The sequence below is a fragment of the Eucyclogobius newberryi genome, unplaced genomic scaffold (assembly GCF_026437365.1).
Source record: "Eucyclogobius newberryi isolate DKJ021-1_F unplaced genomic scaffold, fEucNew1.0.hap1 SCAF_1, whole genome shotgun sequence".
NCBI classification, from domain to species: Eukaryota; Metazoa; Chordata; class Actinopteri; order Gobiiformes; family Gobiidae; genus Eucyclogobius; species Eucyclogobius newberryi.
Genome location: NW_027315723.1, coordinates 8,720,839 through 8,735,473, shown reverse-complemented (window position 1 = coordinate 8,735,473; position 14,635 = coordinate 8,720,839). Strand labels below are relative to the sequence as shown.

At 41.4% G+C, this 14,635-nt stretch overlaps 1 protein-coding gene across 2 annotated transcripts in view; it reads right to left on the bottom strand.

Annotated features, from left to right (window-relative positions):
• The window catches only part of LOC140371509 (glutamate receptor ionotropic, kainate 2-like), a 132,825-nt gene that overhangs the window by 61,231 nt on the left and 56,959 nt on the right, over positions 1 to 14,635 (bottom strand). For both annotated transcript variants that reach the window (XM_072458709.1, XM_072458773.1), the window contains exons 5-6: positions 13,271 to 13,324; positions 9,201 to 9,374 (exon numbers count right to left, since the gene is read on the bottom strand). In XM_072458709.1, the coding sequence (XP_072314810.1) occupies positions 9,201 to 9,374; positions 13,271 to 13,324 (228 nt within the window). The remainder of the gene's footprint in view (positions 1 to 9,200; positions 9,375 to 13,270; positions 13,325 to 14,635) is intronic.

The following is a 14,635-nucleotide window of genomic DNA, read 5'->3' as shown; positions in this document are numbered from 1 at the left end:
TCAGTGTGTGGAGGCAAAACAACTTTCTCCAGCTGAACTCAGACAAGACTAAAATCATCGTCTTTGGCCACAGAAACAAAGAGAACGTATTAGCAGTCACGCTATATTTAAGCAATAAAAACATCTGTAATTGAAAGAAAGCAAGGTAGATAAATAAAATTCCATACTGTGGAACATTCTAGGCAAAGCAATAACATCTTCACCAAGAAAGGCACGTGGACCCTCCCCTGTGCCTAGTATGTGCATCTATAATGACGAGTTAATAAATAATAGTGGCCTTTCTATCCACATTTTAGCATATGTACATGTAGTAAAGCACTTAACTGTCCAATACAAGCCATTTGAAACTGTGCCAGGTGATAAAACTTTGAAGAACACAGACTTTTTGAGGACGATATAAGACAGGTTAACAACTGAACACCACCATCTGCTCACACACGCTGGAGCCGGGCCAAAAGACACTAAACAACGACTGAGCACCTGTTACACACAAACTCACCGTAGAGTTGACTGAAAGTGCAACATAAAGCCATATCCACTCATCCTCAAATGTTTGATCATATTGTTGCTCCATTATCAAGACATGAGGTTATGCCATGTGTCGTTTGAGTAATGGTCTGGAGGCATGAGGAAAAGTGTGATTGATCTGACGGGCATAAACTCTTCAAGCGCCGCCCCAACAAGCATGTGTTTCTAGAGGGATTTAATCAGAGCAGCCACAGGCTTCTTGAAATGTAGTGACAGTTTAACCACAATTGTCAGCTTGACAGTTTTACACCACAAAGCTGCACTAAACTGGAAAATAAATACCAAATTGAAACAGTAGACGAATGAATTAATCCATGTACACATTTATGTTACTTCCTCTTTGACAATAGAGTTAGAAAATAAATCTTTTGCACATAGCTAAATTGAAAAGGAATATTTATTATTTATTCATTTATTTATTTAATATGGACATAGCATTTACATTGGACGAACCAGATGCAATGTTTTAAGCAAAATAAGCACATTTTCAACATCTGTCCATAGGAGGCTTTTAGAATTAAAACAATACAAAATGTACAGAATATATACAATACATTTCATTGTATACATCACGATGTGCACAGTTCTGTCCTGATTTCAGCTACAGTTTCAAACACCTAATAAAGGTGCTCATGTCAGTCTGCACTTTTAAATGTGTGGGGTGTATTTTATCAGGATAAATATTTTTAGTTATTTTGCTTTTGATGACCAGCTTTTCATTCCTTCTTCCAAAGGCATTTCAGACGTGAGCCAGGTTTGCATTGGTTTGGAGTGAATGGAACTTTCCCAAATTCAAGGAGAATATGTCAGGACACATATTGTAATGAATAATTGAGCCCCAAATTAAATTGGAATATTTTGACATTTACGGCATCCCTTGAAATCAAATACCGTATTTTCCGGACTACAAGTTGCACTGGAGTATAAGTCGCACCAGCCAAAAAATGCATAATAGTGAAGAAAAAAACATGTATAAGTTGCACTGGAGTATGAAATGCGGTTGCAAGTGTGAAAATAACAAATAATATCATGTATAAGTCGCGCCGGATAAGTATAGGTAAATAAATATAAGTATGAGTCGCACCCTGGCCAAAACTATGAAAAAAGGTGCAACTTATGGTCCGGAAAATACGGTACATATCATCTCATCAGATTTAAGTAAATAAATAAATAAATAAGAACATTGGCAATTCCCTATTTCCTTGTGAGATTGGCAGAGCATTTCATGTAAAGTTGCTCATGTGGGAAATATCCCTGTAAATGTATGCTACCATAATCCATTGTCATCATAAATTGAAAATCATAAAACTCACCCCCACTGGGCAAACCATTTCATGTGTGCAATCATTCAGAGCAGGAGAAATTGCAGTAAATATTTTTCAACATTGGAAATATTATTTATTAACTAGCAAATTGTTTTAAGATGGCAATAATTCAGTGTAGGAGAAACTACGGTGCAGTATTCTCTCTACTGACTGCAGCTACGCTATTATACAATATAAAGGATTTATCAGTGAAACATAGTAAATACCATACATATCTTTGGATCAATGTCATTATTGACTATACTGTATGGCACTGTAGGCACTTTTGAAAGAAAACAACAGAAAAAAATATTACTGTACATATTAATCAATGTTAATAAGCAAAACTATAGACCAGTGATTCTCAAACTTTTCACATCAAGTATCACCTGAGAACACTTTTGGCTTTCCAAGCACCACCAGATCTATACCAGGTCCAAAACAGAACAATTTTCTAGTCAAATTGAGGCTAAACCAGCTCTAAACTCGGACTACATCATTGCTACAACAGTTATAACCAAGAAACTATTCAAAGGGAGAGAGTGTGGCTCAAACCTCATGTACCACTAGAAAGAGCTCGAGTAGCACCAGTGGTACATGAACCACAGTTTAACCCTTCAGGGTTTGTAAACAGGACATCCACATTCTAAAGGCTGGTATGGTTCCATACATTAGCTTTGGCTCCCAAACATTACAAACTATGAAAAACCAGGGCTGTTTTGGACCACTCGACCACACGGGACTAAACATTACCATGTGTAGCCCTGTTGTATAGATTATAGATTATACAGCAATTATCTCTGAATTGACCATATATGCAAACAAGCACATAATAAACTTAAATCTAATGTTATTCTAGACAGTAAAGCACCAAATTATAGCGGGCCACAGTTTGACAATACAATTTTAGCTTTAATTCATCAAGTCCACGAATCCTGAATGCATTAGTGAACTATTGAAAGTGAAGCTGGAAGTTGGAAATGAACTATTACTCATTGCCCCATGTAACAAACGTATAAACAACAACCATTTGTCCCTGCTGTCTACAAACATCAGAAGTTATGTTTTTATTTTGCTGCCTCATTAAAATGAATGGGTCCCAGGCTGTATGCGCAGGTATTCTAAACATGTCTCTGCAGGAAGACAAGTATATTATGGCACCCAGACATTTTATATGCCCAATAATGCAGCGCAAGAATGGATATTACTGAATATCCGGCATCTATTCCCATGTTTTGTTTCTACATTTAGTCCCATTGCTCTACCGTATCACGTCGCATGCATTTCCCCTTCATTAAAGAATCATTATCACTGTAATGAGTGCAAAATAATATACAATTCTTTCTATGGATTAGAGGAGTGGGGCGAGCCTCAGAGGCGGTAAGAGGAGCTCAGCAAAGTGTAAATGAACATGTTTCTCTAATAGTTCCAGCCGTGTACTCCTCAGGGAGAGATGTGCTCAATAATTAAAGCTAAATTAGTGCCAGGAGATAAGAGGCAAAGTTTGTTGGAAATGGTAGTAATAATGACTATATCTAGAAAAAGAAATAGAAAAAAATAAAGCAGTGTCATTGCACCCACCTTTTTCATTTTACTCTTTATTATTATTTCCCCATAGATAGCAATTATATGTAGCGTTTAGTGCCCATTAATTACTTAAAATGTGGCTGGTCCAGGAAGATTTTTGAACTGTAGAACCTGTAGTCTCCTGTATTTTCTTTTCTATTCACGTTAATACGGAGAAAATAAATTGTACACGTTTTTGGGTCGCCCAGAGAATCGGAGCATTGTCGACTTGTTAATCACATGAACATTGGATATTTTACACAAATCAAACTACTTTATAGAATATTTGAGTGCCGAGACTTTTACCCTCGTTCTCCTTTAAAAAACAGAATTCCTGCTGGACCGGAAGTGTGATTACAACTGAATCACGTGGGAAAAGAGGGAAAAGTAGAGTAAAATAAGGTCCATAGCCTTCAAAATAAAACTGCTTTGTCCCTACTTTTTGTCACCTGTCAGTCACTCTCAGCCAATCACCACATTCTGCCATTGCCTTTCAACCAGTCACTCCTCCAAATATGAATACATGCAAACACTCTTTTTTTCTTATCACTTTTATTATTATTATTATTCACTTTCTTATCACCACGACAACGGATACATTCAAAACAAGACACAACTCTCGCACTTTTGGACTTGTTGCAAATGGAGGTTAAACGTTCTGACCAAACAATATTTCAATTCTGTAAGAGATTATTGATGAACAAAAGATCTTAAATTCATCAATTGAAAGAATAAAAAATAAGAACTCACATCTTAACAGCAGTAATATTGTTTTTAACTGGCCATGTACAGCGCTGTTCTTTGAGGACATGTTATACAGTAGAAGTAATGGCAATACATATACAGAAAGCTTTAAATATAGTATAGGGATTTTTTAGTCATCTTATTTGCAACGTCCCTTTTACACATTTTAGTGGTACATATTATTACCACAACCTTTAGTGGAGAGTTTCTCACGAGGAATATTTTATTTCGACAGACTGGTGTCCCGGGTCTCATTACAGTTGCATGGGAGAAATCTGATTATACAGTTGTGTTAGTTTGATTACTCACTAACTGAATAGAAAAGACACAAATGGATTCTAATCATTGCCAGCAGGTGCAGTAGAGTAACAAAAGAGTGAAGAGAGAGCACCCAGGGGAATAGACGTTCTACGTCATTGCATCTGTTAGTAAGTATAAACCTGTTCACTATTATATTTTCTTGTTTAAATCTGAATAAATTACAAGTATCACCTTATAAGTGCTGGAAGTTCCCGTACCCCTGGTGACACTCGGCAGGATTCATGCAATGTGTTTTTACTTAATTATTGAGCTAGAGTTCCACATTTGGCCCATCCGTCAATGAATGCCTCTGTCAGAAGCATATACTGTCCCCGTGGAGACAAGCAGGTGGGCCTTGTGACAGGTTGGATCCATGGAGAGGTGCGCCAGCTCGCAGTAGAATGTACGTTTTTTCAAGCATTGAAACATCTGTAATTGAGTGCAAGTTACATTTAAAGCTGATTTTAAACCGCGGAAGGAGTAAGTATTAAAGGTGCTATAACATGCTTTTTTTCACGTTTCGTAGTCTATCCTAAGTGTATGATTGATAATAATAAGGGTTGTGCAACACCCTTAACATAATAGCTAAGAAATATCACCCAGACCTTGGACCCCCTCACCTACCCGGAAAGGGGGGATAATGACGCGTGCTTGCCCTTATGACGCGGTCTTGTAGACACCCCCCGTCAGTTTGGAGATTCGCGGAAAGGAGATAGTCTGTAATATAGCTAAACACTGCGGGAATCAATCAAAAAAACACTCTGGGTACATATATGAAGCACAAATAGCAATGTAAGAAGGTTAAAAGCTCTGAAAAGTCGATTTTGACTGTTATGGGACCTTTAAAGTTATGTGCAGTAGTTCCGAGCTCTCACAGACAGAGGCAGTGAACCTCTGTCTCATTTTGTCACAAAGTTCTGGTACCCAAGCTTTAATGCCATAGTGTGGACCATTCTAGGCAAAGCAATAACATCTCCATGGAGACAGCCAGGCATGTGGCAAACGTCCCACTAAAAGGTTTCACAGAACACCTTTACAGAGGAATTAGGTGTGAAGCCTGATGTGAAGAATGAAAACCTCTTCACTGTGGCTGCCTCTAAACGCCTGTAAACTTAATTCATTGCAGGTGTTTAGGTATGGAGGACCCCCGGGTGCCATGTTGAATGGAATAAAGCTTTACTTCTTTATAAGATGATTATACAAAAACTTATAAACCACAGCCATTTGTCTACATTATGTACAAACTTCTGTTTTATTTTGCTGCCTCACTAAAGTGAATGGGATAGTGAGTTTATCAGTACCAGGCTGTGTGCACTGCTATTCTAATCCTGTCCCTCCTGGAAGGGTCTATACAGCCCAAAACCTTTTTACATCCAACCTAAAAACTAAACCACCAAACCATTCAAACCCATCCATCCACAAATGCCATACATTTCACTGTACATAACCTCCCCCATCTCCTCTCTTCCATTCTCATCAGTCCTTATCCCCCTCTCTGGTCCATCAATCCATCCTCCCGAAGCCAAGGACACAGCCACGTCACCCCTGACTACTGTTGCCGGGTCGACCACGAATCATCAAGCCCTGAACGTCACCATGGCAAGAACAGAACACAAGGTAATGCGAGGGAGGGGAGGGGAAGCAGGGGTTTAAAAGGGGGAGAGGTCACAGATTCATTTAGAAAGAGGGTCCAGGGCTTTATGAGACTCAAGCACACGCAGTAGGAGGGTTTCAGATGACATTACATCATCGTGTGAGCCTTGTGACGTCTTAACATGAGATAAAGACACGATGCAGCTTTTGAGTTGTGGTTGGATGAATATGTAGCAGGGAATTGTCTACTGAAAGTTACGTAAATCCAAACGTTCCATCACATACAAATAAATGGTGAAGCCAATCCACATGTATAATATGTTCATGATCTTTATGTAATTACTAATTCCTATCAGAAGCACTTAATAAATGTATAATTGGTTAGTCTTTAATCAGATGCCAGTTTAACATGCCAATAGCCACATGCTAATAAACACACACACACACAGACACACACACACACACCAAAAGGATTAAACAACAGCAGTGTTGAGTATCTTTAAAAGTAACTTGTTGAGTTACTGCGCTACTTTGTTTTAAAAGTAATAGAGTACTCAATTAACATTATTAACATTATTGCATAACCTACATCGTTTGCCGACAATTCGTTTGTGTTGCTGAACAAAGTAACATAATCAATAAAATATCAAATAAACAAGCAAAGTGAATGCGTTTGACTGAGCTTTATTTACCACAATACAATGTCATTAACTAAGCAGGTGTAGCCCTGTCCTCAAGCAAAAACATCACTAAAACAACATTAGTGGATTGGCAAGAGCACCGACGCACAACAACAGAACGCCCTTGTTTTAGCACTGTAGTTTATTGAAATCAAACTCCCCATATTGCTGTTACCCTACATTTACTTCTCAGCTACAAAATAATGGTTACAATGAAGGAGATTTTAAAAACAAGCATTTGAAGGTTTATTTCTCTTTGGCGTCTCATTGCCGACTTTCCTCCAGGCTGAACCAGCAGCCATTTAAAGCACCAATGAACAACAAACACAAAACATACACAAGCCTGTACCAATGGCAACATTCAGACAGGATTAGCTCTTACTTTGGTGAATTGTAATAATATTGACTGTATTTCTAGTCGCAAGCATTTTCTAGTCTTTGAAAATGTCTGTAAAAAATCTCACAAACTTGATTCAGACTCGTTTTTAGTGTGTGCATTGAACGGGTGTAAAATGTCTCTAGGTGGACATACACCCTTCTCTCCCTCTTAAACACTTACTGTTATTACTGTACATGTTTCCACTTGTAGTGTTCTTTGTTTTTCTCATGATTATATAGTGACATCTTCACTGAATATTCAAAAAAATACCTTATGAGTTTGCTATTACTATAAGGAAGTACTGGTATATATGATTCAGAGGGCATTGTATTCCGCTTCTTTTATAATATTTGGAGCTAAACAACATTTAGTTATCGTCTTGAATCACAACATCAGTGTTTAACATATGTGGTTTGAAAGTTTTAAAAGAAAAAATGCTGATAAAACTTAATACTTAATACAACAGCAGCAACAACAACAACAACAACAACAACAAACAGGGACCTTGAACACATGTGACAAGCTTCATCTCTCCTTTTCTCTTTCACCTTATCTCACCTCTTCTTTTGGACGCCCTAACAAACACCCCCCCCCTCTCTACCCCCCCGCACACATGCTGGCACGTCGTCGTTTTTGGTGACGGCTCCCAGGGGACAGTGGCGGCGCAGGGGGCAGAGAAAAGCATATTACCGTTCACACAGCCCATTACAGGGTGTTTAGACACATGAGCTCTGTCCCCAAAGCAGAGGGCATATTAGCTCTGCCCTCGCCCCGCCCCGCCCCGCTCCGCTCCACACACAATGATGATTGACAAGTGAAAATTATGCTCCGAACGAGAGAGGCAGAGATGATGACTTTGAACTGAAAACTAGAGGACTAAATAGGTTAATTAGTCTTGTATTTGGAGGAAAACGTCTGTGACATATAGAGTTTAATTGAAGTATTCAAAAGGAGTCACGAGCAAAATAACCCTTCATGCTAATCTCATGCATAGAACTAAAAAAGATGCACTGCGCAGGGCATCTGGTTGATCATTCACAAGTCACTCTGCAAATACTGTTCAGCCTAGGGTTTAAAACTGCTATTGCTAGGCCAGGTAATACTATTTTCTAAACCAAAGCCAAACACACACAAACACAATTCAATGTGCGGTGTAAGTACTTCATTAAACGGAATGAAAAAGTAGAAAAAGATGGGAAGCCTCCAACTAATGACACGCAAAGGTTTAATTGAAAAGGCTTGCTTTTATTCCAGAGATAAAAAGTTTAAGACTGAATTGTCTAATCTGCCATCACAACTTTGTTAAAATGCACAGCACAATTTGGCAGTTTTACTTTCCGTTCAGGGATGGGACGATAACCAGTGTAAAGATATACCGTGGTATTAAAATGCCACGAGCAATATGGGCTTCAGAGCTAATTTATTGTGGAAAAAGCAGCACTTCTCACAGCCTGGGGATTGTGAATAGGTTATTTTGGTCACCATCAGCACCAGCAACTGTCATGTCACAAATACTGTAAATAACTAAGATGTTCTGAAGTCGGTTTCAATCCATAAATCCTATCCTCCCGGTAAGATATGGGTAACATAGTAGGGCATAACCAAGGAGCAGTAAATCTTTACAAAGCCCTTTTTGGTTATTATAAGATATGCAAAGCCATGGTACACTGTGGTATTTAAATTTCAATTGCCATTTAATTTATTCTCAAACGCCAGAACAAAATATCACTGCTGCTTTAGGGCTAACTTTAAATCTGAGTTCCAGCCATTTAGGAATGAGTCCAGCCTGTCTGCGACCTCCTCCCCCGCCTCCATCCTCCTCCCCCGCCTCCATCCTCCTCCCCCGCCTCCATCCTCCTCCCCCGCCTCCATCCTCCTCCCCCGCCTCCATCCTCCTCCCCCGCCTCCACCCCCGCCTCCATCCTCCTCCCCCGCCTCCATCCTCCTCCCCCGCCTCCATCCTCCTCCCCCGCCTCCATCCTCCTCCCCCGCCTCCATCCTCCTCCCCCGCCTCCACCCCCGCCTCCATCCTCCTCCCCCGCCTCCATCCTCCTCATGCCACACTGTAAAGCTGAGTAACAGTATTTGGCAGCAAAATGACAGTACCGTCATGAACCCGTCGAGCAGGCCGGAGTCGGGTTTGGGCGGGGCCTGCAGTCGCTCCATGGACCACTTCTCGATGATGGAGGAAACCTGGGGGTTCTCTGTGTTCAGGATCCTAAAGCCCGTCATGTTCACCCCACTGAAGCGGTACGGCTCCATGTTCAGTGCAAACAGGTCCTGAGGGAGAGCAAATGTACAATTAAAGAACAGCATTTATAGTTTTGATTATCACTTGTTCCACGTGGCTGCTTCTGCACCATGAGCAGGCTCTTCTTGTCTCACCCATTTGAGAGCTTGTCTGCCTCTTAGTAGATCTGACCTGTAACTTGGCAACTTGGAGTGATAGGTTTAATGCCATACTGTGGAATATTCCGGGCAAAACAGTAACATCTCCATGGAGACAAGACCCTCCAACAGAAGTCATCTAATGCGACTTTTTCTTAACTTTAAAAAAAAAGGCCATTTGTGCTTCCCAGAGATAGTTTGAAAAGTTCATTCTAAAATTAAGTTGAGAAATTAAAGGATTTTTTCCCTCTGTAGATATAGTTTACCCAAATAATTATGTGCAATTTGAAAACTATAAGTACCAGAAGGAGTTTCCAATAGAGGTTTTTTCCTATTCACTTGCAATTTCTCCCTTTAGTGACACAAAAAAGTAGACTAAACTACACTACAGCTAAACATATATGTGATGAAAGAGAGTAGTGTATGTAATTTGCACTGCTACTGAAATGCCATGAACAAAAACCTACACCACACATAGTTGTATCGGATAATATTCTCTTGCATCGTCTTTGCACAGTCCTTTTCTGATGCTGACGTAGTGCTTCGGTTTAAGGCCAGCCTGAAGGTCACAGAAGCGTTTGGTGGACTGCCATCCATCAAGTGGAAGGCAGAGGACAAGCTCAATGTCCCCGATACAGTAGCAGGCCCAGGGCTGGCTCTGGACCAGGTCTGGGCGTCCCAAATGGAGACACAGGGACACAGCTCAGTGATGGGGGAGAGGGAGAGAGGAAGGGGAAATAGGAAGATAGAGAAGGAGAGGTGGATGCGATGGCGGGAGGAGGGACAGAAGAGGGAGAGACTTTTTGACTTTTAACCCCACAATTATGATGTCAGTGAAATTAATCCACAATCACTTAAAGCCCCATAGTCAGGTCCTTCACTGCTCAACAGGTGAAGGACTAACACGTTCTACACGGCCATCACTGAGTCCATCCTCTTCTCCATCACCGTGTGCTACTTTGGCCAGGGACCAGGGACAAACAGAGACTACAGCGCATTGTGCGCTCTGCTGAGAAGGTGATCGGCTGCAGGACAATCTCTGCAGGACCTGTACGTCTCCAGGGCTCTGAGACAAGCAGGTCGGATTACAGCTGACCCTTCTCACCCTGGACATGGACTATTTGAGCCACTCCCCTCCGGCAGGAGGCCACTCCCCTCAGGCAGGAGGCCACTCCACTCAGGTAGGAGGCCACTCCCCTCAGGCAGGAGGCCACTCCCCTCAGGCAGGAGGCCACTTCTGCAGTTGGACTCATGAACACTTCACGTCACTTTAACCATAATTTAATCACTATATTCATTTATGTACATAGTAAGCCTATTTTTATCTTATATCTTATAGTAGAAAAAGCTTCAGTTGTAGTCATCTGGACTCAGTTTGAAAAAATAGACGTTTCGACTCTCATCCAAGACTCATTGTCAATAAAAGAATTTAGGTCGAGAACTCCGATATTTATACTATTCTGTGGTAAGTCCAGCCCATTGGGAGGAGCCTTCCTGAAGTGGAAAGAGTTGTTTGTTACAACAGAAACTTACCCTCTTGGTATCTACCGAGCCTATTCAACCCTTTACTGGGCTATTAGTCTCCCCTTTGTCTTTGTGAGACCCTGGCTCACCCACCCTGAGGACCTGATTAACATCTAAAAATCCTGGTACTGGTCCTCTACCTCTCCAGGGGTTCAGGATCCCATTGTAGACTACAGGAAGATTGAACCTTAGACCTCCGTTTCTGGCCTGTCGTGAAAAACTGCAGAGGATTTTTAGACAACACGAAGTCCCTGTTTATTTTAAACCAGGAAACACTTTAAGACAAAAACTGGTTCACCCTAAGGACAAGTTGCCGACTCAAAAACAGAGCAATGTAGTTTACTCTATCCAATGCAGTGAAGAAAGTTGTAAAGAACGTTACATAGGTGAGACTAAACAGCCTCTACACAAGAGGCTTTATCAGCACAGAAGAAATACAAGTTCAGGACCTCAGAGCGCCGTGCATCTCCATCTTGAAGCCTCTAATCACTCGTTTGAAGACGGTGAGGTGAAGGTTTTAAGCAGGGAGAAAAGATGGTTTGAAAGAGGAGTTAAGGAAGCTATTTTTGTTAAAAAAGAAAAACCTTCTTTAAACAGAAACGGAGGTCTAAGGTTCAATCTTCCTGTAGTCTACAATGGGATCCTGAACCCCTGGAGAGGTAGAGGACCAGTACCAGGATATTTAGATGTTAATCAGGTCCTCAGGGTGGGTGAGCCAGGGTCTCACAAAGACAAAGGGGAGACTAATAGCCCATTAAAGGGTTGAATAGGCTCGGTAGATACCAAGAGGGTAAGTTTCTGTTGTAACAAACAACTCTTTCCTCTTCAGGAAGGCTCCTCCCAATGGGCTGGACTTACCACAGAATAGTATAAATATCAGAGTTCTCGACCTAAATTCTATTATTGACGATGACTCTTGGATGAGAGTCGAAACGTCTATTTTTTCTAACTGAGTCCAGATGACTACAACTGAAGCTTTTTCTACTATGGAACACGCCTGGACGAATGAGGGATTACACCGACTTATATCTTATAGCCATTTTTTATTCTTTATCCTAAGGTCCAGATTTAAAACCGTTTTTCTTTTTGACTTATATAGGTTGTTTTATGTTTGTTCATTGTTTTATATTGCACTGAATCCACAAAGCAAGTTCCTATGTTTGTGAATTCTGTTCATTGACAATGGCAATAAACCTTTTCTGATTCTGATTCTGAAATACTACTACATGTTCCCTGATGAATTATGCTATTGTGTCAATAACCTGACGCTCTACGCACAGACTCTGTAGGAGCCGTGTCACTGTCTCTCACAGACCTGTCTCCGTAGGTTTCCCAGTTTCTCTTCAGCCCAGATCAAACAGACAGCGCTCAGAACTCACTCAAACAGAGAACAGTGTGATGTGATGTGTGAACACTGACTTTAGGCTAAGTTTCAAAAAAGTAAGTCCCTGCACTTCTTCAGTCCCCCGGCTGGCTGAGGTAGCAGGGTGCAGACTAGCTGTTTTGCAAATGTTAAAGATGTTTCTCCAAACTTTGCAGTAAAGCTTGACTAAACAGCAGCTGCCATTGTTTGTGGTTGCCATCTTGAACAAATTATCATCTGATCGGAGCTGCTCTCCAAAATCTCATTTCTATTTTGAGGTTGACTTTACTAAGAATTACATCATCCGGCTGTTTCAGATACAGGAAGCAAAAAATTTCTTCTTTAAGTTCAATTCCACACGCATAACGAAGCTGGCATTTATCCGCTAAGATACTAGCTTCATTTAGCAGAGAAAATTATGTCCCTTTGTGGAAAGAGAAATGGCATATAATCTATTCTTCCAGACTAATTGACTTTCTGAAGAAAGTCGGGAACTCCTCCTACAAAAATGATTCTTTTGCATTTACATTAAAACATAGTGGAGCACTATGAATTATAAAAAAATAAGACTGTGGTGATATTTTACAATTTAGTCTGATGCAGTTTTAAAATGCATTAAAAAAGCTGTGCGTGTTCAATTAACACAGAATATAGGGAGTGTTTTTAATAATTAACAGAGTGAGGTGCAAATTAGACGTAGAAGGTTGTTGATTGGCCAGTGCTTCTTAGAGAGAGAAGAACTGATGAGGAAAGGCTTTGTGTGTGAACCAGCTCTTTAGAAACTCTGCACCAAAGAATTCCACCAACTCAAGGGCAGAACAGTGTAAGTTGAATTATATTGCTGTAGTTCCATAACTGTGTACATGACAAGGCATGTGGAAGGGCATCTGGGCATGCTTACCAGTGTGGTGAAGATGTAGTGGTAGTACTCGGTCATCATGCCCATGGCCAGAGCCTGGAAGAGAGGGAACAGTTAGTTCAGTTAAAAATGTTATGTTATTTTAATAAAAAGTTAAAAATGGAAGAACTGAATAACTGTTTCTATGTAACAGATTTGTAGATTAGTGTTGATGCGTTCAGATATAAAAACTAATGCAAATTGTATGTGATTCAAAACATCGCCAAAAATGTTTGTACAGCTTTTGTATTTGTCACCTTAAGCCGAGCGTCCACTGCATTATTGTCTGTCTCATCTGCGATGACAGATCACTGACATGGGGAAACTCTTTGGTCCAGGGCCACTGCCCTGAGCACAAATGCCTCGTGGTGCCCCCATGCCCCAAACAAGAAATAGGGGTTTGATGTGTGTAATACAACCTTGTGACTAGTTATTATTATTCCTTTTTTGTAAATATTGCAAAAATCTGGATCCTAAGTGGGATCTGTGGGCTTTTTCAACATCTGCATGCTGCTGCATTTTAGATATAATATTATTAGCACCTCTTTACTCATTGTGTTTATTAGGAAGGCCCCCCACAGTCCCTACATTTCCTTGCTGCGCCCCTGCTCCAGTGTCACCCAGAGCCTTTCTCCTGCTCAACTGCAGAACAGATCGAGGCTCTGGAAAACACTACAGGCTGCAAACCATTTACACTTTTGCATTTATGAAAACATGATTTAGACATTTGAAAGAAGTTGAACCACTTTGGCTTTGCGCACGCCGCGGTGTCAGCTCCACTGAGACGCACCAGCTGGACGTCTTGTTTAGTCTCTCTTTTTCATGGTTTCTAATTGAATGTGAGGCGTATTTTCTTCCATCCATCCATCCATCTTCTGCCGCTTTATCCGGGGCCGGGTCGCGGGGGCAGCAGTCTGAGCAGGGACTCCCAGACTTCCTTCGCCCCAGACACTTCCTCTAACTCCTCCGGGGGGATCCCGAGGCGTTCCCAGGCCAGCCGAGAGACATAGTCTCTCCAGCGTGTCCTGGGTCTTCCCCGGGGCCTCTTCCCGGTGGGACATGCCTGAAACACCTCCCGAGGGAGGCGCCCAGGAGGCATCCGGAACAGATGCCCGAGCCACCTCAGTTGGCTCCTCTCGACGTGGAGGAGCAGCGGCTCTACTCCGAGCTCCCCCCGTGTGGCCGAGCTCCTCACCTTATCTCTAAGGGAGCGCCCAGCCACACGGCGGAGGAAACTCATTTCGACCGCTTGTATCCGCGATCTTGTTCTTTCGGTCACTACCCAAAGCTCATGACCATAGGTGAGGGTAGGAACGTAGACCGACCGGTAAATAGAGAGCTTTGCCTTTCGGCTCAGCTCCCCCTTTA